This window comes from Eretmochelys imbricata, chromosome 10 (assembly GCF_965152235.1).
Source record: "Eretmochelys imbricata isolate rEreImb1 chromosome 10, rEreImb1.hap1, whole genome shotgun sequence".
NCBI classification, from domain to species: domain Eukaryota; kingdom Metazoa; phylum Chordata; order Testudines; family Cheloniidae; genus Eretmochelys; species Eretmochelys imbricata.
This window is the reverse complement of record NC_135581.1, coordinates 7386315-7413186: the sequence shown is the minus strand read 5'-3', so window position 1 is coordinate 7413186 and position 26872 is coordinate 7386315. Positions and strand designations below refer to the sequence as shown.

At 48.1% G+C, this 26872-nt stretch overlaps 1 protein-coding gene across 1 annotated transcript; it reads left to right on the top strand.

Annotated features, from left to right (window-relative positions):
* Nucleotides 1–1665: 1665 nt before the first annotated feature.
* Nucleotides 1666–14955, top strand: DRG2 (developmentally regulated GTP binding protein 2). Its single transcript, XM_077828528.1, has 13 exons — nucleotides 1666–1836; nucleotides 2818–2978; nucleotides 3499–3588; nucleotides 5357–5417; nucleotides 6535–6625; nucleotides 7449–7521; nucleotides 7679–7769; nucleotides 8090–8187; nucleotides 8897–8973; nucleotides 9487–9575; nucleotides 11166–11224; nucleotides 13433–13486; nucleotides 13577–14955. Exons 1-13 carry the CDS (start codon nucleotides 1773–1775, stop codon nucleotides 13661–13663), a joined length of 1095 nt encoding a protein of 364 aa, XP_077684654.1. The 5' UTR covers nucleotides 1666–1772; the 3' UTR covers nucleotides 13664–14955.
* The last annotated feature ends 11917 nt before the right edge of the window (nucleotides 14956–26872 follow it).

Below are 26872 nucleotides of genomic sequence, written 5' to 3'. Positions count from 1 at the left end.
TGACTAGTATAACAATATCAATCTGTTTGCATTTGCTGTTTCTTTAGTGGTTGTGGGGAGCTGTGCTAACAAATTATCTTCTTGAAGCCCATGGTCACTTTTCTACAAATGTTGGTTTTCCCCCACCATGGCATCCTGTTTAAGGTTTCAGAGCTTTGACTGAATCCAAATGTTAATGGGATACTATCTAAACCCTTAGCAGTTAAAAAAGACTTAATTTTCACGCATTCATAATCCGGTTAGTTCTTATATAGCTTCATCATATTGGAGTATAGCTATGTTGTTTGAAGGACACATCTGACAATGGGCTACTTGTACACATAGGGGTTAATGTTTGGCAAGTCTAAATCTAAATAGGCTTAATATTGTAAGCAACAATCAAAGTAGTTATATCTGTTACCAACTTTCCTGGCATGCTCAATCTGTACTTTTGCTACAGGGTCTATATGGTAATTATGGCATGAGTATATATTTTGACCTTAGTGTATTAGGAAAGGAGGTAGGATTTGTTACCATTTTGTGGTGTTCCCCCAATAGGTAATATAGAAATCAACTTTTTTTCCTCTTGTAATCATCAGTCTTAACCTGTTTAAAAAGCATGTTCCTCTTTGCTAGACTAGGGTAAGAAGAGTTTTTGGAGGGGCCTTGATGTATCTGCTTAAGTGCTAATTATTTAAATGCCCCTTCTGTTCTTTTATCTACTGTACAAATGAAAAATCACCACTGCTTTATATCATTAACCTAAGTGGCCATTTCTCTTGTCTCAGAATAATCTGTGGACAGAATCGCAGAGCCCTTGTAGCTAAGGGCATGGAAAATGGAATGATATATCTAAGGAAATCGGCCTGCACATTAAAAGGACAAACCACTGCAGAAGCCCGAGCTTTCTGCTTGAGAAGACTGGGGGAAACTTATGGTTTAGCAAGGGTGGGGGGATACGACTCGTGCAAGGCAATCTGAAATGAAGTGAGCTGTAGCTCACGGAAGCTCATGCTCAAATAAATTGGTTAGTCTCTAAGGTGCCACAAGTCCTCCTTTTCTTTTTTTGAAATGCTGCTGCAGCCTTTTCCCTGGGCGCTGTCTGTCGCAGGAGTCACTGGTGGCTGAGCGGGAGCAGGAGGAGCTGTGGAAGTTAGACGAGTCCTGCCTCGTTTGTCTGCCCCCGTCTCCCTTCTCCTGGGGGACTGTGCAGGCTCTGAAGTGGGGGTTGAGCACAGGCCTCCTCCTGTTACGGTGCGGGGGGGCGGGGTTGCAACACACAAGCTCCTTACACAGCCCCCCGAGCTAGAGCTTCTTCCTTCCCCTGGTGGAGGGCTGCAGCGCACGGGCAAGGGGCCTGGGGGCAGCTAAGGACAGGGTGAGGCTGCTGCCCCTTCCCCCCACAGGAAACATGGTGGGGGAGGGGATTGCTGGGGCCAGCCAGGGCTGGGTGCTGCAGGAGCAGGGCCAGCCCCGGGGCTCCTCTGTAGGGAGAGGGAGCCAGGCCCATCAGGGGGACCCGCCGCTTTCCAGGGGCCACCGCCCACTGTGCGTGGGACGTTTGTGCTCCCGGAACGCTTGCAGCGGGGGCCGGCACGCTGCGTGTCCCGGCCGGACTGGAACGTGAGTGCACCGGCCGCCACACCGTCACGCCGAGGGGGTGATTAGTGCGACGGACGAGCCGGCGGCAGCTTCCGGGCGAGGAGCCGGGGTGGCTGGAGGGCGGCGCGTTAGGCCTCCGGCGCCCGCTTCGGAGCCCCTAGAGCCCGGCTGCGCCCCCGCCCGCCGGCGCCATGGGCATCCTGGAGAAGATCTCGGAGATCGAGAAGGAGATCGCGCGCACCCAGAAGAACAAAGGTCAGGGGCGGCCCGCCCTTCTGTCGGGGGGTGGGGGGAGAGGTGGGGTGCGGGGAGGCTGGCGGCGGGGGGAGACAGGTGGGGTGCGGGGGGGGCTGGTAGTGGAGGGCGGGGGGAGAGAGGTGGGGTGCGGGGGGGCCGGAAGCAGGGAGAGACAGGATGAGGCGGACGGAGAGAGGTGGGGTGCGGGGGAGGCTGGCAACGGGGAGGGGTGGGGTGCGGGGGGGCCTGGAGGCGGGGGGAGAGAGGTGGGGTGCGGGGGGGGCCTGGCAGCAGGGAGGCGTGGGGTGTGGGGGGGCCGGAAGTAGGGAGAGGCAGGATGAGGCGGGCGGAAAGAGGTGGGGTGCTGGGGAGGCTGGCAGCGGGGAGGGGTGCGGGGGGAGAGAGGTGGGGTGCGGGGAGCCTGGCAGCAGGGAGGGGTGGGGTGCGGGGGGGCCATTCTGTCAGCCTCTTCCCTTACACTGATTTTTTCATCCTTTTGTGGGGGCTCCATTTGCACCCCAGAGGATTGAGTGGGTGCCTGTTCTACACACCTACAGGATGCCGTATTGGGGCAAAGAAATACCACTTGCACCTCGTGCGTGGTGTATACCTGTGTCTTGATATGCCACTGGGAATAGATTAAATGTCAAGGCATAACTTACACTACAAGAAGTGAGTCTATAATAACGGAATTAAGGGGGGAGAAAATACAAAACCCTGTTGTTTTCTCTCCCTAGGAATCCACTCCCTTCTCTGTCAGAGTGGATACTCCTAAGGCGGGAGCTACCTTTATTCCGGTGTTTTGTGCCACATCAGGCATAAAGAGTAAATAGTTAAAAACACCAAACTTGATCTACAATGTTAATTTGTAGTAATGTCCTAATTGCTGCAATTCCCAAACTAGAAACAAGTCACTTGAACTAAGAGGGAAATAGGTGCCATGTTCCCATGCTGTTGCAGGCTATTTGGTTAATAACTGTTGTTGCTATTTTGTTTAAGCTACCGAGTACCATCTTGGCCTACTGAAGGCAAAGCTTGCCAAGTACAGAGCTCAGCTACTAGAACCCTCCAAATCTGCTGCTGCTAAAGGAGAAGGTTTTGATGTGATGAAATCTGGAGATGCCAGAGTGGCACTGATTGGCTTTCCCTCTGTGGGTAAGGTCAGTGACTATCAGAGCTGACTCTAGCACGTGCAGTTCCTAAGTTTGTTTTCGGTTTTTTGAAATATGCTTTTGTGATCTGACTGCTAATGTTTCTGACTTTTTCTGTATTTCCACAACTTAAGTGTTTGTTTTCCAAAAATGAAAGGAAAGAATGTTGCTCGCGCACCCAGACCTGAAGGCTAAAACTGGGGAAAGTCTGTCATCATCCCTGCATGCAAAGCACACTTGGTGCATACCAAAACCTTTCGTTTGTTCCCATCTGACAGCAACACCACTATGAAAGGTCTGTAAGAGCAGCCTGATAACTGACATTCAAGAGAACATGCCAAGTATTCCTCTTCACCTCTAAAACTGCCATGTCCGGCATAGCAAGAGCACATGGCTGTTAAAACTAGAGTAGTTTTCTCCCCATTCCAGTTCAGAAGTCGTCGATGTGCATTGTTTCCATGTATCTTTATATATTCAGTGGTGCTGTCATTTGTTTATGTATTTCATGTTATGATATCTTGCTTTTCAGTCCACATTTCTGAGCTTAATGACCTCCACAGCCAGTGAAGCTGCCTCATATGAATTCACAACGCTGACGTGTATTCCAGGTGTCATAGAAGTAAGTGTGATTTGGCTGGATTCTACATCATAAGTAAGGCTGCGAGTTTGTCACAGAGTGACTTCTGCAGCAGCCAGTGTGCCTGGCCAGTTGCACCGGCTGCTGCAGGGGCAGTCTTGAGCCACTGCCTTTTCTCCCCCCGCAGCAGCAGGAGTTTGGGTGTGGGAGGGGGCAGAGGGAAGGGGTACGGGACAGGGTGAGGGCTCTGGGCGGCACTTACCTTGGGGGGCTCCCCAGAAACAGTAACATCTCCCTCCCTCAGCTCCTAGGCAGAGGCGTGGCCAGGCAGCTCTGCACAGGGCCTCCACCTGCAGGCACCACCCCCACAGCTCCCATTGGTTGTGGTTCCAAGGTTTAGTCACAGGTATTTTTAGTAAAAGTCATGGACAGGTCACAGGAAGTAAACAAAAATTCATGGCCCGTGACCTGTCCATGACTTTTACTAAAAATACCTGTGACTAAAACATAGCCTTAATCATAAGCTGTTAGCAACAAGACCCACAACTTAGTATGTAGGGATGTGCTGTTCCTGATGTGTGTGTTCTAATTATGTCTATGATGGGGCTCAGAAACAGGTAGGTCTATGGTAGGGCTCAGAAGCAGCTGTATCCAAAGGTCCCTGCTTCCCAGCTGATTTCTGTTTTGAACTCTTGGAAGGTCTCAAGCATTTGCAGTTAGGTCTGTGGAGCCTGGCACTTTTACAGGCAGCATTGCTCCTCTGAGACAGGCAGCATGCACTGGGAATCTGACTCTGCATTTTGAGTGGCCAGGCAACAAGATAATTCTCAATTGATTTTTTTTTTTTTTTGTATAACAGCTATTGACACCATTGACCAGATGGCTGGAAGCCTTGACAGATTTGTTGTTAATGAAGCTTTAAAATAGGCAATCTGTGCAGTAATCAATTTGGACAGCAAATAGGACAACTCCTATCCTTGAGGAGTTTTTGCTATCTGTGCCCTGTACATCCATCTGTAAAGCAATTTTATAAAAGGCACCAAAGTGAAAAGCATCCTAGTATAATGTGAAATTTTGGGTTCAAAATTCAGGCTGAGTGAAAATAATTAAAACAAACACATTGATGTCAAAACAAGCATAAATATTGTCACAAATCTGAGGCCACCTGCAACTTCATTTACTGCACGATGTCGTCATTTTAAACTTCACTGCCGTTGCAGGAATGGAACTCTCATCTTCCTGCTCCATAAGCAAGTGACCCTCACCACTTGAGTTTCAAGGAGAATCTCTGTTAACAGGAGTAATATTATGCCTATGATACACACCTGAGTAATTCTGAATCCAGCCATGAGAGTGCTCTTATCATTAAAATATTTCACCTGTTGGACCAGATAAGAAACTTATTACTCGTGTGGACAAGTTTCTTTGGTGAACAGAGGATCAAAATTATATTACAGCCAAAGTGTGCTCTAGTCTTGTCATTTTGTAGTCAAACCAAGATGGTCTAGAATATTTGTAGCTTTGGCCATTAACTGCTGCAGTAAAATGTATCTTGAGGTGGAAGGAGGAATTTTCAGAAGGTTAGCGAAAGAGCTTCATGGTAAAAACTCTGCAAATTGTTTCCAGCTCAGTGGGATATTCAACTTACTGGTCCAGGTTTTGCCCTGCCCTATACCCTGTGCAGCCCCATTGATTTCAGAATTTGGCCCTCTGTGTACAATACATTGAGTGCTTAGCCTGTGTTAGGAAAGCAGTTTTAAAGGTTTTGTGGAGGTCCTCATAATCTTCCACCTTTCTGATTATCTTGCAGTATAAAGGAGCAAACATTCAGCTTTTGGATCTGCCTGGAATCATCGAAGGAGCTGCACAAGGTTGGTTAGCTCTTACATTAATTTAATGCGTGCCATTGCTCTCAGTACTGTGTGGAGTTTCTAAATGGTACCAACCTTGCCAGCCTAGTCATGTATTGTGTGAACACCTTAGACTTAAAACCTGAGGTCCTGAATGTGGGAGACAATTGTAAAAGAGTCCCTGAATTACAAAAAGGCATATTATGTTGTAGAAGATGCTTGTTCTGGAGGTGGGTAGCAGAAGTAAGCAAACCTCCCTATTCAGGGGGAATCATGGCCTTGCTCATTTGTTCTCCTGGTACAAGGGGAGGTCTTTGGTATTGGTCACTAGAGAGAGAAACTGGAGATGTGTGGGAGGAGGGTTAAGCAAGGCAAGAAATATTGTTCAGCTACGATCGCCTGGGTGTTTCTGAGAGTTCTGATGTGGCTCCTTGACTTGGGAGCCAGGAATTCATTCTACCTCTTTCCTCTCGCTTTGTCTGCCAGTCGCTCAGCTGTGGCAAGAGGAGTCTCGTGAGGTTCGTAGGAGTCTCCTGATGTTTCATTCTGAGCAGAGTGTAGTTTGGTTAATAAACGTCTCCTTTCACTTCTGATCAGAAAGTGTGTCTAGCTGATTTGAACTGGGATCTCGGGGTTTTCCTCTTTGCTATTCTGGGTATCCTCACTTCAGTGCAGAGGAGAGAGAGAATTGCACACACATTGCTTCTTGGAAAGAAGGTGGTCTGATGGGATTGCAATGCTTCTCCACTGTCTGCCTGCAGAGGAGTCCTTGCTCATCAAGAACTGCATGCCCTCACACTAGAGGCTGAGTGGGTCGCATCCCAGCCCCATGCAACTAGGGGAATGGATCCTGCGGTTGCTTAAAGCCAAGTCCTTGTGTGTTTGTGTAGTGCTTTCTATTGGACTGGCCTTCAAAATATGGTGTTTCTTTTGGGAACAAGCACATATTTCAGGCTGCAAGAGCTCTGAATGGGCCTTGACCCCATTAGCCTGGCCGCCTTCCCAACAGGTTAGTGCAGCCAAAGCAGGAATGAAATTCTTTCTTGCTTCGAAGAAGTCCCATGGGACGGTTCCTGGTTCGAGGGAGCTTTTAACTATTCTGCCTTCCCACGGATAACGCCATCTCCTTCCTTTGCAGGGAAAGGGAGAGGACGTCAGGTGATAGCTGTGGCTAGGACCGCTGATGTCGTTATCATGATGCTGGATGCCACTAAGGGCGAAGTACAGAGGTGAGCACAGGGAGCAGGTTAGTCAGTTCTGGACTGATAAGCCAATGAAGGAATCCCGATGGCTTGCTACTTCCCAGCTGCGGAGGCTAACTAGGCATACCCCGTATGCAGCACACTAGATATTTACTAATGTCCTAATATAATCTATAGTCGGCTAATAATTTTACTCTTTAATATTCCTGGGATCATCTTCTCACTTCAGTCCTGATCTCCATGGACGTTCCAAAATGAACCGCCTTTGCTGATTTTTGCTAAATTGTTCTTCCATTCTAGCTGGCTCGTCTCAAAATCTGTGCATCATGAGGCCACTCTGTTAATGTGTTTCAGTTTAAATTTAAACTTCTACTGGAGCTTTTTGGCCATTGCTTTCGCTAGCAAGATAACTGTTACTGCAGATTATTGCCTGGGCTGGATGGCCTGTTGGTAGCTTCCAAGCAAGCAGCCCAGGCTTGGGCAATGGACTTAGTTGTGCTCAACAGAAATACCTACTCGCTAGGTAGGCGCAGCATTTACTAAGATTGCCAGGAATCTCAGTTCTGGCTTCTTGAGGGGAAGAACATCAACATATGGCCTCTCCAGGGAAGGATAATATATTACATGGTAGTGTCTTTGTTTGAGGCTTCCTCCTCCCATGGCCATGTTCTTAGGTCCCAACTAGAGGCCTTGCTGAATGGGAGGGCCCCAGTCAGTGGTATAGAGAAGATCCACAGGGTGGTGATTTGGAGCTGGGAAACGTCAAGGTGCCGGCCAAGCTTTTGACCATTTTTTCCTCTTATTGCACTAAGTCCAGTGTACCAACGACTAATTTGCAGTGTCTACGCAGGTCCCTCTTGGAAAAGGAATTGGAATCTGTAGGAATCCGGCTGAACAAATGCAAACCAAACATCTATTTCAAGGTGAGACTTACCAATGGCCCTGCACAGTCATGGGTTTGCGTGTGCTCATCCAATGGAAACACGAATTCCTCTATGCCTGTCCCTTTTGTTAGTCCACAGATAACGTGGACTTTACATTTTACAGACTGTTTTAAGGTTCTTTGTTCTGTTCATCCAGCCAAAGAAGGGTGGGGGCATCTCCTTTAACTCGACTGTCACGCTGACCCAGTGCTCCGAGAAGCTGGTGCAGCTCATCCTCCATGAGTACAGTATCCTTTTTTGAAGGAGAGCCCAGAAAGGGGCAACGTCCAGAAACCGCTTCTCTTGACCCCCGTCCCACACCTCAGAGCCGCAGCAGCCCACTCGGTGAAGGTCCCATTCGAACTAGAATGGGATTGTATCTTCAATACTAATTCCAGAGCAAGGTGGTCATGCCAATAGGGTGACGGTGAAGTTAAAAGCAGGAGGAATTTTGGGGGGGGTCATCTGAGCAGCCCCCATTATACAAGATTAAACAAATCCAGCCCATTGTGCCTGTCCGGTGTGTTTAGCCAAGAGAGGAAGTTTGGCCTTAATGATGCCACCTCAGAAATCTTCAATGCAGAGGTTCTGTTTAGAGAAGATTGTTCTCCTGATGAGTTTATCGATGTGATTGTCGGTAACAGAGTCTACATGCCCTGCCTTTATGTGAGTATCCCGGAAACAGCCTTATTTCTGTATAATTAGTGGGACAGCATAAGATTGGGGTCCTAAATACAGAATGATCTTGACCTCTTGCCTTGAGAGAATCACTCTGTATGTGAAAACCACCACTTGTCATCAAACATCTAGTTAACCTGTTGCGCATGTACGTGTGTAGTACGCTCGTTTAGCACATGATTCCAGCGCCCTCTTGTGGCTGGCCCCGATGACTATAGCGGCAGGCTACCTAGAGCTGATCGTTCCTCTTTCCTCTCAGCTGGGGTAGAGACTTGTGTTTTGGTGCTGAAAGTTCCATGGCTGATTTCCTCTAACAAGCATGGTGTCTGTATGTGCACAGCCTTGGTGCGCTATAGATGCACCTTTCGTTTCAGGGGCCCCTTTCTGATAATGTTTTGGATTTTTATAATGCGGTCCAAGAACAAAACACCAGAGGGTGACCCCCAAAGGAAAGAACTTTAAAATGGGAAAACTTGTCATTTATTTTGAGGCTTATGAACTTTAACAATTTACCAAAAATCTTTGATCAATATTGATAAGCGCCACATTTTTTAACAAGCCCCAGCATCTCATTATTGTGTGTCTACGAGGACTGGAAGCTGCAGAACCTCATAACTACTTGCATGTATCGAATTTGCTTGCAGTGTCACTTGAATTGACTTTGTAAAGGATATGTTCTTTTCCCTTTTGATTTTAGGTTTATAACAAGATTGACCAGATATCTATGGAGGAAGTAGATCGTCTGGCTAGGAGACCAAACAGTGTTGTGATCAGGTAAGAGCTTGCAAGCCTGTCAATCCACACCTTCTGCAGGCTCTGCACTCGGAAGTTGGTTTACATTTCATTAATACCCTCTTCCTTTGCTATCCCAAAGATGGGCACGCTCCTTGGCACACCACTTAGCTGCTCTGTGCTCTGGCTGAGAGTGAAACTCAACAAGTACCCTGTCATTTTTAACAAAATATTCAGTGGCCTCTATCCACAGAGAGAGGCAAATCTGCTATAAGCTGCCTCGCACCATCTCCAGGTTGAAATAAACCAGGTCTTCCCAGTAGTTCTGTTATATTATCTGTTAAACTGATGGGCCCTGCCACTTTGAAGGTGGTATACCTTTGGAAAGCATTGTCTGTTTCATCATACTGACCCATCAGAAAGCTTCACCTTGTCATCTAGCACTTAATAAGCTTCTCGATCACACTTCTTTGTGGACTCCAGGTAAGACGGGATTTGGGCTGCTCTTTGGGGAATAGAATTACACTAAGCCGAGATGTTCATGGTGTTTTGCAGCTGTGGAATGAAGCTGAACCTGGACTATTTACTGGAGAAGCTGTGGGAGTACCTGGCGCTTACCTGTATCTTCACTAAGAAGAGAGGACGTAAGCAAAACACTGACAGGCAAAAAAAGAGTCCAAGGAGGAGATTTTCAGAAATACAGCCAATGGGAGTTGGACACTAGGTGCCCAACTCCCATTGGCTGTCAGTGAGCAGTTGGTGTGACAAGGTGCCACCTGATGTACTGAGATACCACTGAGCCCACCTGTTCCACCATCCTGAGCCCCCTTTAACCTGTCTTGCTGAGCAAGGCTCTTAAGCCTCCTCTAGCACACACACAGGCAGGGCCACACCCAGCTGCAGAAAGACACAGACACTGAGATCAGCTCTGGGAAAACTCCACTTAAGGGACTTTCCCCAACACTCAGGTGCCCACCCCCCATGGAGTGCAGACCCAAAGGTGTATTGTCTTGCGCTGGATAGAAAAATCTGCACAGCGCAAGCTCATAAAAATTCGCCCTCTCCCTCAATGTGGAGAGAGAGATACACAGCTTCTCCCCCTCCGCCCCATATGACTTGTACAAACTGGGTTATGTTATAAACAAGAAATAAGTTTATTAACTACAAAAGACAGATTTAAGTGATTATAAGGGATAGCAAACAGAACAAAGCAGATTACTAAGCAAATAAAACAAAACACGCAAACTAAGCTTGATTCACTAAAGAAACAGGTTACAAAATGTAATTTCTCATCCTAAATGTTGAATTAGGCAGGATGCAGGGTTTCTGTAGCTCAGAATTCCAGTTATTTCTTACAGACTGGACCACTGTCTGGACTCACCTCTGCCTTTCCCTTCAGGTTAGTTAATTTGTCCCTTTAGATTTTTTCAGCAGTCCCACTAGGAGCCCACAGGGGAGTTGGGAAGGATGGGCACTTAGCACCATCCCCTCCTGAGACAGAACTCCCAAGCAGCTGCTTACAGGTGTCACATAGGCTGAGGATGAGCAGGAGCAGCACTCCTCAGCTGGCTTTAACTCCCCAAACGCCTTACTGAGGGTCCTTATACAGCTCTCACTTTCCCTGTCACTTTGTAAAGGCCGTTGTTGCATTTGGCATTGGAGGGCTGCAAGCTTGAATTTTAGGTAAACGTCAGTGAGATTTTGTGGTAGCTTATTAGATCCTAAAATGTTAGGATCTTCAAGGAAACTGCAGCAGTGATTCCCTTTTATTTAAACGTGTGTGTTTAGACTTTGGCTTTTACTGTTGCGATAAGTCCTGTCATGTGGATTGAATGAAGATTGGGCTTGGATGGGCTTGTGAATTCTAAGGAAATGGTTGACTTTGACTTTTAAATGTTAAAGGTGGTATAGAGAGAGAGAGTAAATCAAAAGTTGGAAGTACTGTCTTTGAAGATTATGAATTGATTCAATGTATTGTATTGATCTTTAAAAGTCCAGGGTAAGTAGCCAATTTGTACTTCCTGCCACTGGAGTGTGTATGGAGCTAAGTAGGCAATATAACTCAGGTGAATGGCTATTTGTATGCCAGCCTGCTGTCAGGTGTAACTGGTGTAGGGGACCGGGGGGGATCCAAGGAGTTGTACATAATCAAATGCATTGTCAGATTGTGTTAAAGGATAGCGATCGGGAAAGCGATGCTATCTTTTCCCTTCTTGTTTTTCTGTGCTCTCTAGAGAGACCGGACTTCACAGATGCCATTATTCTCCGGAAAGGGGCTTCTGTAGAGCATGTGGTAAGCAAATAACACAAAGAAAGATCTTTCTCTGGTGGTAGAACTGCACTCAGTCCAATGCAAACTTCCTACCCAAACTGTTGGTAGGATTTTGAATATTTCAGGTTGTCCTATGAAAAAACACATGTTGCTGTTTTGTTGCCCATTAGCATTCCTTAGCTTGGTCTAACTGAGGTATAGAAACAAATGTTTCTTTTCTGGTTATGTACTTTACTAGATAAAAGATGATGACGGTTGTGACGGGTTGGACCCCCACTTCTGGCATGCTACCTGATGTACTGGGGTTTCACTTAGCCCTTCCTCCTCCATCAGCCTGGATTCTCTCTCTCTCTGTTTTGCTGAATTAGGCTCTCCAGCCTCTTGCAGCATACACACACAGGTAGGGCCACACCCAGCTGAAGACATAGACTGAAGTCAGCTCTGTGTGAGAGGATTCACCCAGCACTCACGTGCACACCCCCTTTGGGGAATAAACCCAAAATAATACTGTCTTGCACTATATAGAAAGATCTGCACAGCGCAAGCTCATAAAAATTTGCCCTCTCCCTCAGTGTGAAGAGAGAGATGCACAACTTCATGCACAAACTGGGTTTAATAATATACAAAACAAATGTATTAACCGTAAAAGGCAGATTTTAAGTGATTATAAGGGATAGCAAACAGAACAAAGCAGATTACTGAGCAAATAAAACAAAACACACATACTAAGATTAGGATCTTAAAGAGACTGGTTTCAAGAAAAAAGAAAAGGAGTACTTGTGGTCCCTTAGCGACTAACACATTTATTTGAGCATAAGCTTTCGTGAGCTACAGCTCACTTCAAGTGGGCTGTAGCTCACGAAAGCTTATGCTCAAATAAATGTGTTAGTCTCTAAGGGGCCACAAGTACTCCTTTTCTTTTTGCGGATACAGACTAACATGGCTGCTACTCTGAAACCTGATTTCAAGAAGTAATTTCTCACCCGAAATGTTGTTTTAGGCAAGTTGCAGAGTTTCTGTAGCTTAGAGTTCCAGTTATTTCTTCTTACAGACTGGACCCCTGTCTCAGTCTGGACTCATCTCTGCCTTTCCCCTCAGGTTAGTTCCTTTGTCTCTTCAGGTATTTTCAGTAGCCTTTCTTCTTGATAGGCAATGGAGGAGAGTCCAGATTAACCCGCTCTCCAGCCTTAAAAAAGGATTTACCTAAGGCGGAAAACCTTTGTTTGATCCCCATCCCGCTACAGAGGAAAAGTACCAGCAGTGTCCAAAGTGGTATTTAGTGCCAGGTAACAGGACCACCTGACCTGGTTGTGTCACAGCTACGACCCAGGACACCTCTCAGGGAGGAGAGAGATTCGTATCTTCACAGTCTTATTGTTCCTTCCTAATGGCCCATCAAGGCTGCAATGGCCAGTTGTCTGGTGGGTGTCTCCCACACAGTTAGGAAAAAGAAAAGGAGTACTTGTGGCACCTTAGAGACTAACAAATTTATTTGAGCGTTATTTGTTAGTCTCTAAGGTGCCACAAGTACTCCTTTTCTTTTTGTGAATACAGACTAACACGGCTGCTACTCTGAATCACACACAGTTGTAATACACACACAGTTGTAATTGTTACATAGTCAATATTCCTAACTTTAGATACAGAAGTGATACAGGCATACAAATTGGCTATTCACATTCAGTAAATCATAACCTTCCCAATGATACCTTACAAGACCCATCTTGCATAAAATATATCTTAGGCCATATTCATATCATAACCATATTTCTATAAAGAATGTGGCATGTAACATCACAAAGGTAACCTAATAGAGTTCAGCGAACAAGCAGATGGAAATGATGAGACTTTTGTGATGCTATTCCTGGGAACTTTGTATGGAGAAAGCATGATTCTGGTACATTTACTTTATGCTCTTTGTGCGTTTTTGAATGTGGCTCCGAAGTTGCCTTTGCAGTAAACAGCGTGGACCCAAGGTGTTCCTGTTTGTAGTGGCTAGATGTTAATTGAAGACAGCAGTGGGTACTGGAAGTCTGGGGAAAATCTCCACTTCTTGTCTTGGGAGACATGATTAGTTGGAGCTAATCATCAAAAACTGTGTTTTCATATCTAATTCTCAGGTGCTCAGACACCATGGTGAGGGGCACAGTATAAGAACCTGAATAGAATAGAGGCTGATATATAGTGAAGCATTATCATTTGACTGTCTCACACTCTGTCTTATTGCAGTGCCATCGAATTCACAGAACGTTAGCCAGCCAGTTCAAATATGCCTTGGTGTGGGTAAGTGACTAATACTCTCTGAATTTGATTTGCCTGTATTTGAAGTGTCCACTCCTAACACGTTTCAACTTGCTTTCTCCTGATTTAAAGGGAACCAGCACAAAATACAGTCCTCAAAGAGTAGGATTAACTCATTTGATGGAGCACGAAGATGTCATCCAGATTGTCAAGAAGTAACCCTCTTAGCCACTGCTCACTGGTGCCTGACCCTGCCCTAGGCTGTAGAATCAGAACTGACTTATTGTGACCATATAAAAGCCAAAAAAAGGAAGATGTGCTCCAAGCCACGTAGGCTTCCATGAAGCTTGTTCCATTGGAGACAAGAAGAGACTAAGGATACACTATAAACAGGTGGGGAGCAGGGAGACGAGGGGTTTCCCATCTTGTGACATTTCAGGCAAGGTAGCTTGTTTGCACAACATCTCTAAAAGTTGGATCATGGAACCCATTTGTTACGATGCGATGAGAATCCTCCACCCTCCTGTACTGCTGCAGATTTTCCATACATGTCTGTCTGTTATACCTGCCAGCAGCTTTCTCGGCCAATCGGAATCTGTGGATTTGTCCACGCAAATGTGACTCTTCTCTTGGTGCCATTGATACCAGCACTGAGAGAGGTTACCTGCCATTCGTTGCACATTCCTGTCATTTAATGTAAGAGTGTCATTAAAGCAAACCTTTCCCTCCCCCACTCGCCCAATACGAGGGCTGCTAAAATTCACAGCCTTTCTAGCTTCCGCGGGTTTCCCACATCCGAGACAGCCCTAGGCTGAGCTTTTGAACATCCCACTCTATCAAATTTAAAACCAACATCCCATGCCTCTTAACCCTCTGACAGCCTGTAGGGTGTCCTGATCCCATTAGTACTCTTGAGAGAGCTGGAAGGTGCAACCCTATTAACAAAGGGATTGATACGTGGCCAAGCCACAGGTGCCGTAGCTACATCCTAGAAGAGCTCCAAGACTTGGTGAGGATTCATTTCCGTCCATGTCATAGGTCTAAGAGGTGGCATTAGGAGTTTCCCAGGGGGAAACCTCTGCTTTGCCGCCGCCTTCCACCTTTTCTAACACAGTACCTGAGGAATAGTTGTCAGGAAACCACTTGTCTCTAAATCATGCATCCATGGCTCCTAAACCCCAGAAATAGCTATTCAGGCTCAAATCCCATTCTAAGCTGTGGCCTTTTTTGGCTAAAATAAATGAACAATAATGCTTCTTAATGGAGATCTTCCATCAGAAAACTTGGATTTTCTAATCATGCTTTTTTAATGTTGCTAATGGTTTATAGTGTCTGATAGTTACAGGCTCTTTCTTTCCATGAGCAAGAGCCTCCAATGCCGAATTCTGAACCATGAAGCCTGGTTAGATGGCTAGCTCCTCCGCCCCCAAGCTCCTCTTTCGTGCTCCTCCTGAACTGCACTGGCTGGGAGTGTTTTATTTAAGAAAATAAAAGTGGCTATTTCATGTGAATTATGCCCTTGCCTCTCGAAACAGACACGGGAACACTTGCTTTGTCATCCCTCTCCCTCCCTTTTGGCCAACTGAGTGGCAAGGAGCTCTGTGGTGGAGTGGATTTTGATGGTAATGTGTCATAGAATTTAAGGCCAGAAGGGACCCACTAGATATCTAGTCTGACCTGTATCTCTCAGGCTACCACCACCACCCAGCACCTACACACTAACCCAAACCTGAAATGAGACTAAAGTGGCATTGTGACGAGTGAACAAAGGGCGCGCTAAGGATGGAGATGAGTTGGACGCATTAGGGCTTCCTCGGATGACATGAGCTGGATAAATTACACAAGAACCAAGCCAAAAAGGTGACACTGAGCTTTGTAGGTTACCTTTGGTGTTAATGATTTTGCTCGCAGCTGGAATGCAGAGGGAATCAGGGCTGAGGTAGAAGCTACTGGAGAATAATCTCCAAATTAGCTGTATTATGCCTGAGCTGGCTTTCTAATGCCTGCACTTCTCTCTGCTAATTGAGTGGGATGCTGTTCCAGCACATTGACTCGCCCTTTAAATTTCCCATGAAGGTTGCGCAGGCCAAGACGCCAGGACAAAGCTTTTCGTGTTTCATTTTTAACTGTTTCATTTTTAACCGTGCTGGCGTTTAACTACTAAACAAGGACAATGGAGGACAGCCCGTGCATGACTTGATAGTCAGAATATTGAACTGTACATCCTCCTCAAACAGGAGAGGGAGGGGGAACAAAAATATTCAAAATAGCTTGTTAAAACTCATTGTAAATCTAAAAAAAATGCAAATTTGCCCTGGTTAACACAAGGCTGATCATTACAGCTGTCTTAGATTAGCTGGTTGTCTCAAATTTAATAGTCTGGTGGATCAGTATTGGAACCACTGTCAAATTAACTGAGCTGCTCTCCCTAGTAGTTTGGAAAGCCAACGATTTTTCCCCCCATCATAGTCCAAGTGTATAAAGCAGCTGAACTTTGATTAAACTTGGCAGGGAAGAAAATGGAAACAGATCGAGAGCAGCTCATTCTTCTGCATGCATGAGTAGCTTGGGTAAGCATGGGTAGCTGTAGCTACATCTGGAAATAGGTTTTTGTACATTTCCATCTTTTCAGATTAACTGCAGCACACGCTGCAAGCAGTACAGTTTAGTATCAGTGGTGAGAGCATGTTGGGCTGAAGATCTACATAATAGAACCTTTACTGGGGATCCTGAAGTGCCTGATTATCTGCATGGGAAGATCAAATTCTTGCAAACACTTTAACATCAATCCAGCAGTTTTCGTTGAAGGAAATGGAAAGGCTCCATTGATTTCCAATGGGAGTTGGATCAGACCCCTAGTTACCTTATTGCTCATGGAGATCAAAGGCAAACCCAGTACATTCCAAGAACATTTTGTGGGACCTTTAGTGAGGAAGGAGGTGCTTTTGTGAAATGGGGATTGGGCATTTCTGCACTGAAGCTGGGAACATGCTTCTCATCTTGAGTACACGGACACAGGCTAACTCTGCTTCACCTCGTGCATTAAAAATAATAGTGTGGCCTAAGTCCAAACCCGACTGGACCCCCTGGGGCTGCACTCTGGTGTCTCTCCAAGCTGGGAAGCACACGCTCTGCTTCCGTGCACCTGTACCCATATAGAGTGGTAGATACTCATGAGGCAGTTTACTTAAAATCTCTTGTGAGGAATTGTGAACATTTGAACTACAACCCTCGGGTTAGAAGCAGCAGAACTTCATACCCTGTAACAGTGAAGGGCTGTGTTGTGTTTCTATGCTGTCTCTTGTATGAGATGTACAGCTGCAATCTTACCATTTGTGCTTAATGACACCACCCTGTTTTTCCAAGAGAAGGGTGTTAGCCCTGCTCTTCTGGCCAAATGACAGGGCTAGTTCCGCTCTCCCAGCGTCCTTTCCTTGCAGTTTCAACTGGATGTGGTATTCCTCAGTGTCTTGCCGTAACTACAGGATGTTAGTGCTGCGTTCTACCCCAGAAGCAGCTGCACTTCAGGGCTGAGTGAGAGGATCCCTGTTATATCCCTTACCTGCTTCACGGAAAGATTAGGTTTGTGTGTTTAAAATACAACTTCACAAGTTGCTGCTGCATGTTGCTCTAAGGCCAAGTGTGGCATTTCACAAAAAGGAGAGATTGTTAGCCCTCTTGCCACAGGAGATCGCGGAGGGCCAGAGAGTTAAATGACTCCCAAGGCCATACAGCAAGTCGAGGGGAGTAGCAGATTAATTGTAATAGAATGCTCCCACCATTTGTCTCCCAGTGTATGTACGTAATCTGCAAAATACAACTGCCCACTGTCAAACTAAGTACAACTCAAACGTAAAGTTAAGCTATACCTTTAAACGCAGCTCCCAACCACCTCGTCTGACGAAAGCGCGAGTGGATGGATGGTCTATGTACCCTGCAAAGTCAACGAACTCCAGCATTTTTTAGGTTTACGCTGTCCAGGGATGGATTTGATGACTGCTTGACGTCCCTTCTAACCCTATATTTTGATGAGTGTGATTTCAGTTTTAGACAGTCCAGCAGTTACTCCCTCGAGATTGCCATCCTAGAAATGGTTGCAGCTTGAAGCATGTTCTGCTCAAAACTAGAGGCCTGTGCATGTTCCAGGCAATCAAGCACATTTGATTGGCCAAACACTCCTTTTATAATTTAATTTAGCCAGGAATCATTTGCAAGGTAATAAAACAGGACTTGACTCCAGCAACATTTGTTTAATTCAGTGAGAGACAGTTACAGCTATGGGCTCTCCTCTGCTATCTTCGCTCCTGCCATCCTGGCAAGATTGAAAGTGCTGCATGAGGCAGTATAGAACAGTCATGGTCTTGCCGTGCCAACTTAATTGTTTCAAACAGTGACAAGGGTCACCCCAACCAAGCTAGGCCTGTGAACCTCCTTTGTAGCAGAGGTGGCTCAGGAGGCTGCTGAGATGAGGATTGCTTGCCTTCACATACTTTTGAATTCTTCTGGTGACATGTTTTAAATGCGGAGGTCACCCTGTGGGGGTTATTGATTGTAATTTGCAATTAAGCCCTTGCTTTCTGAAGACTTGGCATAATAAATACCCACTGCATTAGAGCTAAGACTGCAGATTCCATTAGTCTGGAGCAGGTGCAAGCTGGTGCAGGCTCACTAATGAGAGAGGAGCACAAAACTGCCAGTTTAACCTTGTCCCTGTTGTTCTTTACGTGACAGTGTGAGTGTAACAGCTTCCACCTGGGAAATTCATAGAATCATAGAATATCAGGGTTGGAAGGGACTTCAGGAGGTCATCTAGTCCAACCCCTGCTCAAAGCAGGACCAGTCCTCAACTAAATCATCCCAGCCAGGGCTTTGTCAAGCCTGACCTTAAAAACCTCTAAGGAAGGAGATTCCACCACTTCCCTAGGTAACCCATTCCAGTGCTTCACCACCCTCCTAGTGAAAAAGTTTTTCCTAATATCCAACCTAAACCTCCCTTCCTGTAACTTGAGACTATTACTTCTTGTTCTGTCATCTGGTAACACTGAGAACAGTGTAGCTCCATCCTCTTTGGAACCCCCTCTCAAGTATTTGAAAGCAGCTATCAAATCCCCCCTCACTAAATTATTAGTGAAATTGGAGATGTTGGGGATTAACACGAGTCTTGAAAGATGGGTAAGGAACTGGTGAAAGCGGAGACTTCAGTGGATCATGCTGAAAGGTGAACTGTCCCATCTCAAGGGAGTTCCTTCAGGATTGGTCCTGGGGCCAACCTTATTTAACACTTTCATTAATGACCATGGCACAGAAAGTGGGAGGGTGTTAATAAAATTGGCAGAGGGCACAAAGTTGGGTGGTATTGCCAATATGGAGGAAGACTGGAATATCACACAAGAAGATTTGGACAACCTTGAAAACTGGAGTAATAGAAATGGGATGAAATTTAATAATGCACAATGCAAGGTCCTGCCCTTAAAGACTAACAGCAAGACTTCTTGATATAAGCAGAGGACATATCAACTGGAAATGACAGCGGAGGAGAAAGACCTGAGTGTATTGGTTGATTACTATGAGCTGCCAAAGTGATGTGGCCGTGAAAAAGGCTAATGCAATCCTAGGCTACGTCAGGCGAGGTATTTTCAGCAAAGATGGCAGTGGTTGTACTGTTATACAAGGCCCTTGTAAGATCTTTTCTGGAATACTGTGTGCAGTTCAGGTCTCCCAGGGTTAAAAAAGATGAATTCAAACTGGAACAGGTGCAGAGAAGACCATCTAGGATGAGCACTTGCTGCTTTGAATTAGAGGAAATGGTGGATTCTCTGTAACTTGGAGTCTTTAAATCAAGGTTTGAAGACTTCGATAAGTCAGCTAGAGGTTAGGGTTCTATTACTGGAGTGGGTGGGTGAGGTTCTGTGGCCTGCAACCTGCAGGAGGGCAGACAAGGTGATCATGATGGTCCCTTCTGTCCTGAAAGTCTATGAGCTTGTGGTCTCAATGCAACCAACTGCAAAGGTTCTTAGCCCTTTGTGGGATTTGAACTCAGGCCCTTCGGTGCCCCACAGTGCACCACACTCCAAGCCCGTAAACCTAAAAACCACAATCTGTTAATGCAAACAGTTCTCACAACTGGATAACAGGTCACTCAGCCCTTGGTATGAATCACCACTCCAGGGCTAGGAGTGAGTGAATAATAATGCCTCTGTAGCGCTGTCATCTGCCAGTGCTACTTCCAAAGCCTTATTTATAAAGGCAGGTAACATACCCATTATACAGCTGGGAGAACAGAGGCTCAGAGAGGGGGAGTGAATTGCCTGAGCTCACATAATGAGTCAGTGCTATTGTTGGGGTTAAAAACCCAGGTCTTCTGCCTGCCAGGTCTGTGCTAAACCCATTGGACAACACCTGCCCTTGGTGAGTGGTTTAAAGATCACATCTGGTTCATATGGAGGGATTAATTTTATGTTGGCAAAATATAACATCTGCCTTTATAGCCGCCCTTATGTATTGGTCTGAGTTCTCCCAAATGATTCCCCTCTGGCCCTCAGACATACAGAAGCTAGTTCATCGTGACAGGTATTGATGGATACTGAGTGTCTGCACGTACCTGTATCCCCCTGCACTGTAGTTCGAAAACCTGTGTCTGTTTCAAGCATCATCCAGTAGGAGGTGCAGTGGGACACGCTAGTCTGTTTGGCTTCCTCTTCTAGTGCCCCTGGCAGGTAGCTGCTCTTTTGGCTACACCGTTCCCTCCTTTTTCCCCATAGGTCCCCGTTAACAGGTTCTGTCCCACCCATCTTCTCCCTCTTTGGAGGTAGCTGCAGTTCTATCCATCAGCACAGTCGGGGGAACTGTGCTTGCTGCCCCTTGCCTCTCATTCGTTCCCCAGCTCCTCTGCAGGAAAGGTTAGCTCCCCGCTCTCCGTTCATGAGTGGAGATGAGAATAATAACTGTCATCAAATATGCATCGGGTGGCAGCGGCAGCAGCCAGCAACCGCCTTGCAGCAAACGTGGTTCCCCTGGGTCCGGTGGAGTGAGGTTCCCTGGAGGAGAGGCTGACAAAGGGCTATGTCTGCAAAGCCAGGGGATGTGCAGATCTGGAAGGTGTAGATTGTCACACCTGGCGGCATGTGGGCAAGCGAGGCTGCTTAACCCAGGTGAGTGGGGCTTTGTGTGCTGGAATTACGACTCCTTCTCTCGGTATCACACAGGAGCCCAGTCACAACTACCCTCTGCCCGGCCACAGGTGGTTCGGAGGAAGGGGTGGCATAGCCCGGAGCAAAGGAGATGGACAGCTGGGGGCGGGCAGGGTGGTTAGTGCGTGATGTCCGTCCTGGCTGAAGCATGGAACGATGGAGACAGGCTGAGCCAGCTCAGGATGCTGTAGGGATCTGTCCCGGAGGCCCAGGGATGCTCTAGGCCGGGTAACACAGTCTGCTGCACGACTGGGCAAGGTTCAGATGCCTTTGGGTCACAGCACTTTAGTGTTCCCCCTGCACTGTCCTAAGCTCTTCTGTTCCCCCTGTGTGCGTCCACCTGCCAGCTTGCTGGGCCTCAGGCCTGCAGTAACCTGAACACCTGCCCACGGCATTGCAGCCTTGAACCCTCTCCTGTCTAATGCCCAAGGGCTTGTCTCTAATTTATGGGGCCGCCTCATTCATCTCTGCTTTTGCTGCCCTCCACCCTTCCCCATTTCTGTGCAGTCCCTCGTAAGGCAGGTGCTCGGCCTTTCCCACCCAAATGGCCTGGCTGAACCCACATCTCAGAACCCTTTCGCCATCCCCATGCCCCCCAGCACACGTCACCCTGGCGGCTGCAGCTCTGTCCCCTCAGAAGCTTGTCTCCTCCCACAGGCCAGCCTTTGCTTAAAGGAAACCTTCAAGTCTGTAGAAAATGCTGGAGCCCCACCCCGAAACCAGCGTGGTGGGCCACAGCCTGAAGCCGAGAGCCTGCGCCCGTGGCCTGGTTCCCGGCTAGCTGAGGCGAGGGCAGGTACGTGTGGGGGCGTTCGCTGGCATGACCATTTGCCAGACGGCTTAGCTGTAATCCTGCTCTTTGGCGCCTCTGGCCATTAAATCTCTGCTCCTCGCCAGCTGCTTTTCTCCTCCCTGTCCCAGGAACCTCTCCCCGTGGCCTGGCTCCCGCCAGTCGCTGGGAGGTGGGCGGCAGATGTCTGACCTGCCTTCCTCCATGCCAGTGGGGCGGGGATCTGCACATTAATGGAGCCACCCCGAGAAATGGCTAAGGAGCGCCCAGGTCCCACCTCTTCCCTGTCGCAGGGGCGGAAAATGAATCTGAGCCAGTGTTTGCACAAGCTCCTGCCTAGCCAGGGCAATCCTTCCCTTGGCTCCAAGCTGGGCCAGCTAGGTGTTTGAAAGAGGCTCATGAGGGTGGCTGTCGGGTTCAAGCCAGAGAGGGGTGGCTTAGTGGTGGGGAATATCCTAGATTCCCTGGACCCCAGGTTCCAATTCCGCCTGGGCACAGGCCAGGCCAGAGTGTGTAATTTTAACCTTCTTGAATGGTGCTGGGCAGAGGGAGAGCACCCCCTTTGCTCCTCTCCTTTCTGGGGCAGTGAGAGCTGGTGTTAGGTTAGGGAACCCCTAGATTCCTGGCTTGCGTCGACTTCAGGCATGAAAGTGAATGATCCGATCTTGCTGCCCTTGTGCCTTGATGATGTTTCACGGGGATGCTGCAGTATTATCGCATCGTGAGGGTGTTGGACAAACCCCTAACGGAGGGTTCCCTCTCAAGACTGTCGGGGTACACAGGGCTGGATTTTCAGCAGGGGTCCAAACCGGTACCTGCGGAGGTGCGGGCTGTACTGGGCACTCACATTTCGGGTAATTGCATGTGCAAATGCTGAACTGCCCCTGCAGTTACCCAAGTCACACGGGTGCATGCGGGTGCTCTGAGTGTGTGAGACGTGACTGTTAGCAAGGTTTGTGGGTGTGTTTCTTGGTGACCTGCTAAAAATTTGTCCCTTGATGTCTGCTTGGATTGTCACTCTGGACCAGGTTGGCATTCAGAGGGTTAGCAGTAGCTAGTGCAGGAACACTTCTCCTGAATAACCTGCCAGCTTGCTCACACGGCCGTAACCTCTGGCTACACAGTGGCCTCTAGGGACTGGGAAGCCACTTGCAGCACAAACCACCAGCTCAGGACACGCTGAGATGTTGCTTGTCGGCTGGCTTGTCATTGAGGTGGGAATGGAGCCTTTCAGCAGGATCCTTTCCGTGGAGCAAGAGGACACAGACAAAGGTGGGAGTGTGCTCTTCTCCGTGTAACATGAAACACGCTGCAAGCGGACACCGAACAAACGATGGGTGTGTGTGTGCGCGTAACCATTGACCTGGATGCACACAGCAGAGACAACACCCGGCTGCGCCTGTAACACGGGGAGCTTCGGAACCATTCAAGAAATAGATGCAGCCACTGGGTGTGTGGGTTACAGGTACTCTAAGGACCACAGCTACAGCGAAAGGTACAATGTTAGGGGAATGTGTCGGTTCCTGGCTGGGGTGGGACAAGGCAAGCTCCGCTGTATTACAAGGCTCCTTCCTTTCTCTCTGCCTCTCAGCACTGCTTGTGCTCTGTGCGTGCTTGGTGGCTTTTCCCTCCTTGTGGCAGCCGCACGCAGCCCACACAGCATGTTTCATACTTCAAGTGATCGGGCCTTGCCTGTGTATTTATTGGGAGGCTATTTTGGGCCCTCTTCTGAATTAAAGGGGAGCTTTGTTACAGCTGTGGAGAGGAGCAAGTGAGTGGCACCAGCAGGGGTGCTGAGAGCTATTGAATCAAACTGTAACCCTGTAGATGATAGAAACCACTTCAAGCTGCAGTACCCCCCGCACCCCTAGTTCCAACACCTGTGGGCACCAGCCTTCAGGTATAAACCAACATGGCTTTCACTTGTCTCTTGTCATTTTTCTTGATACACTTATTTGTATTTCTAAGGCACCCTTCAGCATAGTATCTTGTGGCCAGTAACTGTACTTAGCGCATATATCTATCTATCTATCTATAACTTACTACCTTCAAACCCTTATGAATCAATCTCCCTGCTACCTCTGAGGTATTCTAATCAAGCAACAACATTGTCCCCACTGTGCTGAGTGTGATGCCAAGCGGTGGTGGGAGGGGGTGACTTGACTTGTCCATGGTTGGCTCTCTCTCCTGAGCTTGGACATGCTGAAAATGTCTGGTAGAGACTGTTCTCCTGCCCATCCCTGATCTCTCCCATTCGATCCCGGGGCACCGTCACAATGCATGCTAGATTTGGGCCATGCTGGTCAGTTCCATGGCCGCCGGCTGGGATGTCACTTAGACAAGAGCAGGGCTTTGCTTGGGGCCGAGCAGGAGGGGAAGCTGCGCTGCATTGGGGGCAAACACAAATATCTGCAGTTACTGGGATGGGAGACACAAGAAACATCACCTGTCAATTTAAGTGGCGAGACATCCTTCCTGGGAGAGGCAGGGAGATCCAGCAGTCGGTACAGGGCAGGGAGCCAGGAGTGCTGAGTACTGGCATTCTTTTGTTTGCTCCAGTGGGGAAGTTCCCTTTCTAAAACCACCCCTGGCTCCCCACCGGCAGCCCTTTCCTCAGCTTAAATCTTTAGTATGATGCAAATACCGTGCAATAGGCTGTTCTGTGTGAAATGGACTTTTTAGCTGTTTTCCTTCGTGGACCCGCTCCATAGGGGAATCTCTGGGTAAAACCTTCTTCCACAGCACAGGGGTGCTGGAACAAGGTGTATAGTGGGGGTGCTGAAAGCCACTGACCCAAACTGTAAGCCCTGTATATAATGGCAGCCACTTCAATCCAAGGGGTGCTGCAGCACCCCTAGTTCCAGAACCTATGCCCGAGCACCCATCGGGTTTCTAATTGTTCTTTAGTGCCTGTGTAGCCAGAGGTTTAAGCTTTAAGGCTGCCTTGGTGGCTTTCCAGGGGCCTGGTGCTCCATCCTAGTCTCCATCTAGCTTCCATCCATGTTTAGTCTGATATAAATGGCCAGATCCAGACAGCTCTGAAAATAGCTGCACCCTGCAGGTGCACACATGGATTGAGTTTCCTGAACTTCTGAACCCATCAGCGTTGCTGGCGTAGGTGCTGACTCCCACCACGAGGCTCAACCAAGGGTCCTGGAAGCCGTCCCCCGATAAGGTCTCAGCTCCTGTCGCTAAGGGGGCCGTGGCAGACATGTGTGTCTATGATAACCACGACAAGCTTTGCCCCAGGGAGGTGGCCAGCTGTGGGAGAAGCCTCTGCAGCGCTATGCCTTCCTCACTCCCCAGAGGTGTGTACAGAAGAAATACAGCTGCCACGCAGGCCCATTTCGCCCTGATCATCCTCCCAGCAATTTCAGCCCGAGGACCTTGTGTCCCCATGGGGTGAGTCGTTATTGGCTCCACCTGGACAGCAGACTCAGAGGCCAGCAGCCAGAGTAATTCCACTCCTAATTCCATCCTCGCCGAGATTATCCCTTGAGTCCCATGTGGCTGATGCCTTAATGCCATGGGAAGGAATGGCTCCGTCTACACTAGGGCACGTTCCCTGTCATTTTCTAACACTGCTAGATGGCTGCTTGGGGCCCTCTAACTCCATATCATAACTCCATATCTAACTCCATATCAGGGCCTGCTGCCCTGACTCAGTGGCACTGGAAGGACTGCAAAAATGGGGGGCCAAGCAACCAAACTGGGCCAAATTTGAGCCCCTGCTGAGTTCAGGTTCTCAAAAGTGGGGAGCGTGGACCCCTGTTTAAAAACTGGGGGGCAATGGCCCTTTGGCCCCCCATCTTATCACCCCTACCCTGATAACAGTAGCACGCACTCTCCTGGGTGGAGGTGCACTGTGGTTAGCAAGTGGTGGGGGGGATTTTTGGGGAGATGCTGTTGGGTGGACAAGAGGAGTTACAGGAATTGGGAACAGGATGTTCCAGGCTGCTAGCTGAGAGGGAGGATGTTCTTTTGATCCTGTAGAGTACCCAGAAATACCATTTGTACTTCAGAGCACGGGAGCGGATTCTGATCTCAGTCACACGGGTGCAAATCCAGAGCATCTCCAGAAGAGTCAATGAAGTTACTTGGGGTTGACAGCGATGAGCTCAGAATGTGGCCTGCTGAGTCAAACTCCTCACCCCTAGCGTAACTAGTTGGCACTCACCCCAGAGGCATTTCCACAGCATTTTAAATCTACGTAGGAGCTGGGGCTGCATGTTAGAGATGGGGAAACAACAGCATCTGAGTTACTAGGAGCCTGAATCGTACCCAGCACCTTACACGGTGACAGCACAATTGCTGTGAGTGGGAGCCTAGTGACACCAGGGCTGGGCCCTAGGGGATGCCACGAAAGGGGGAGGATGAGACGCGCCTCCTGCCGGGGCCTGGGGAGGGTAAATCACTGGGGTGTGTCAGGTGCCCAGTGCTGTGGGGATGGAGGCCAGAGGAAAAGCAACTGGAGAGCTTAGGAAATCACGTGAGCGCTTTACATTTATAAAGGGCCGGGAGAAGGGGCGTCTAAGGGGTCTGGTGGGATTGGGCCTCCAGCTTCCTGTGTGAACGGAAACTACAAAGGCCACAGAAAGCAGAGGAAGAGCAACATTCAGCCCGTGTGTGTGTGTGTGAAGGGGAGGGGGGGGTGAAGTGTGCATGTGTGTGTGATGGGGGGAACAGGCGTGGGATGGGTGTCTAACCTGTGAGGGGTGGGTGGGTTCGAGAGAGACGTGTAACCTCTGTGTGCGCATAGAAAGAGACAGCTGCGGGGAGCATGCCCGGGAGCTCGCACTGTGCCAGCTGCCCACGGCCTCTCCCTATCTCTGGGCAGCTGGTTCCCTCCTGGAGGGCCCTTATCACGGGTGAGCAAAGTGGCTCTTCTGGGGAAAACCATGGCAACTGCTCGGGTAGCTGTGCCAATGGCAATCTCCATCGCTTACCACGGTTTCTTTCTCTCTCCCCCTTTCTTTTTTCCTTCCAGTGCCTTTGGTTCCTCGCCCAGGTTTCTGAATTCAAAAGGAAACTGATGGTTTCCTCCATCCCATTACAGGAGTGCTAATTAAAACAGGGGATTTTGGGTGTGTGCGTATGTGTGTGTGTGAGTTGAGAGAGAAAGAATTGATATTGCGTGCACCAACTACTGATTCATCAGGATATGCAGCGTGATTCATCAGCTGGTAGGGTCAACAACGCTGTTGTTCACTGCTAACGGTCTCCTGATTAAGCAACAGCTGAGACATTTTATTGGGATTTTTGAGAGTCCAAGGGAGTTAGAATCTCTAGGCACGCAATTCCCTTAGGTTTCTTTGAAAATCCCAATCTTCAGCACCATGAAAATGCCCTCTCTTCCTTGAGGGAAAATGTTTCTTGCCACACCTGGGAAAATCCCCCAGCAAAAATGCTCTGGAAAAATATAGATCTGAACAGCAGACGAAGCCTGGG

Excerpts from the sequence above, each read along its gene's own strand:
- DRG2 (XM_077828528.1), top strand. The coding sequence starts at position 1,773 with ATGGGCATCCTGGAGAAGATCTCGGAGATCGAGAAGGAGATCGCGCGC. Across the intron at positions 7,770-8,089 it reads GCTCATCCTCCATGAGTACA|AAATCTTCAATGCAGAGGTT; the intron begins GTATCCTTTTTT and ends ATGCCACCTCAG. Across the intron at positions 8,974-9,486 it reads CCAAACAGTGTTGTGATCAG|CTGTGGAATGAAGCTGAACC; the intron begins GTAAGAGCTTGC and ends GGTGTTTTGCAG.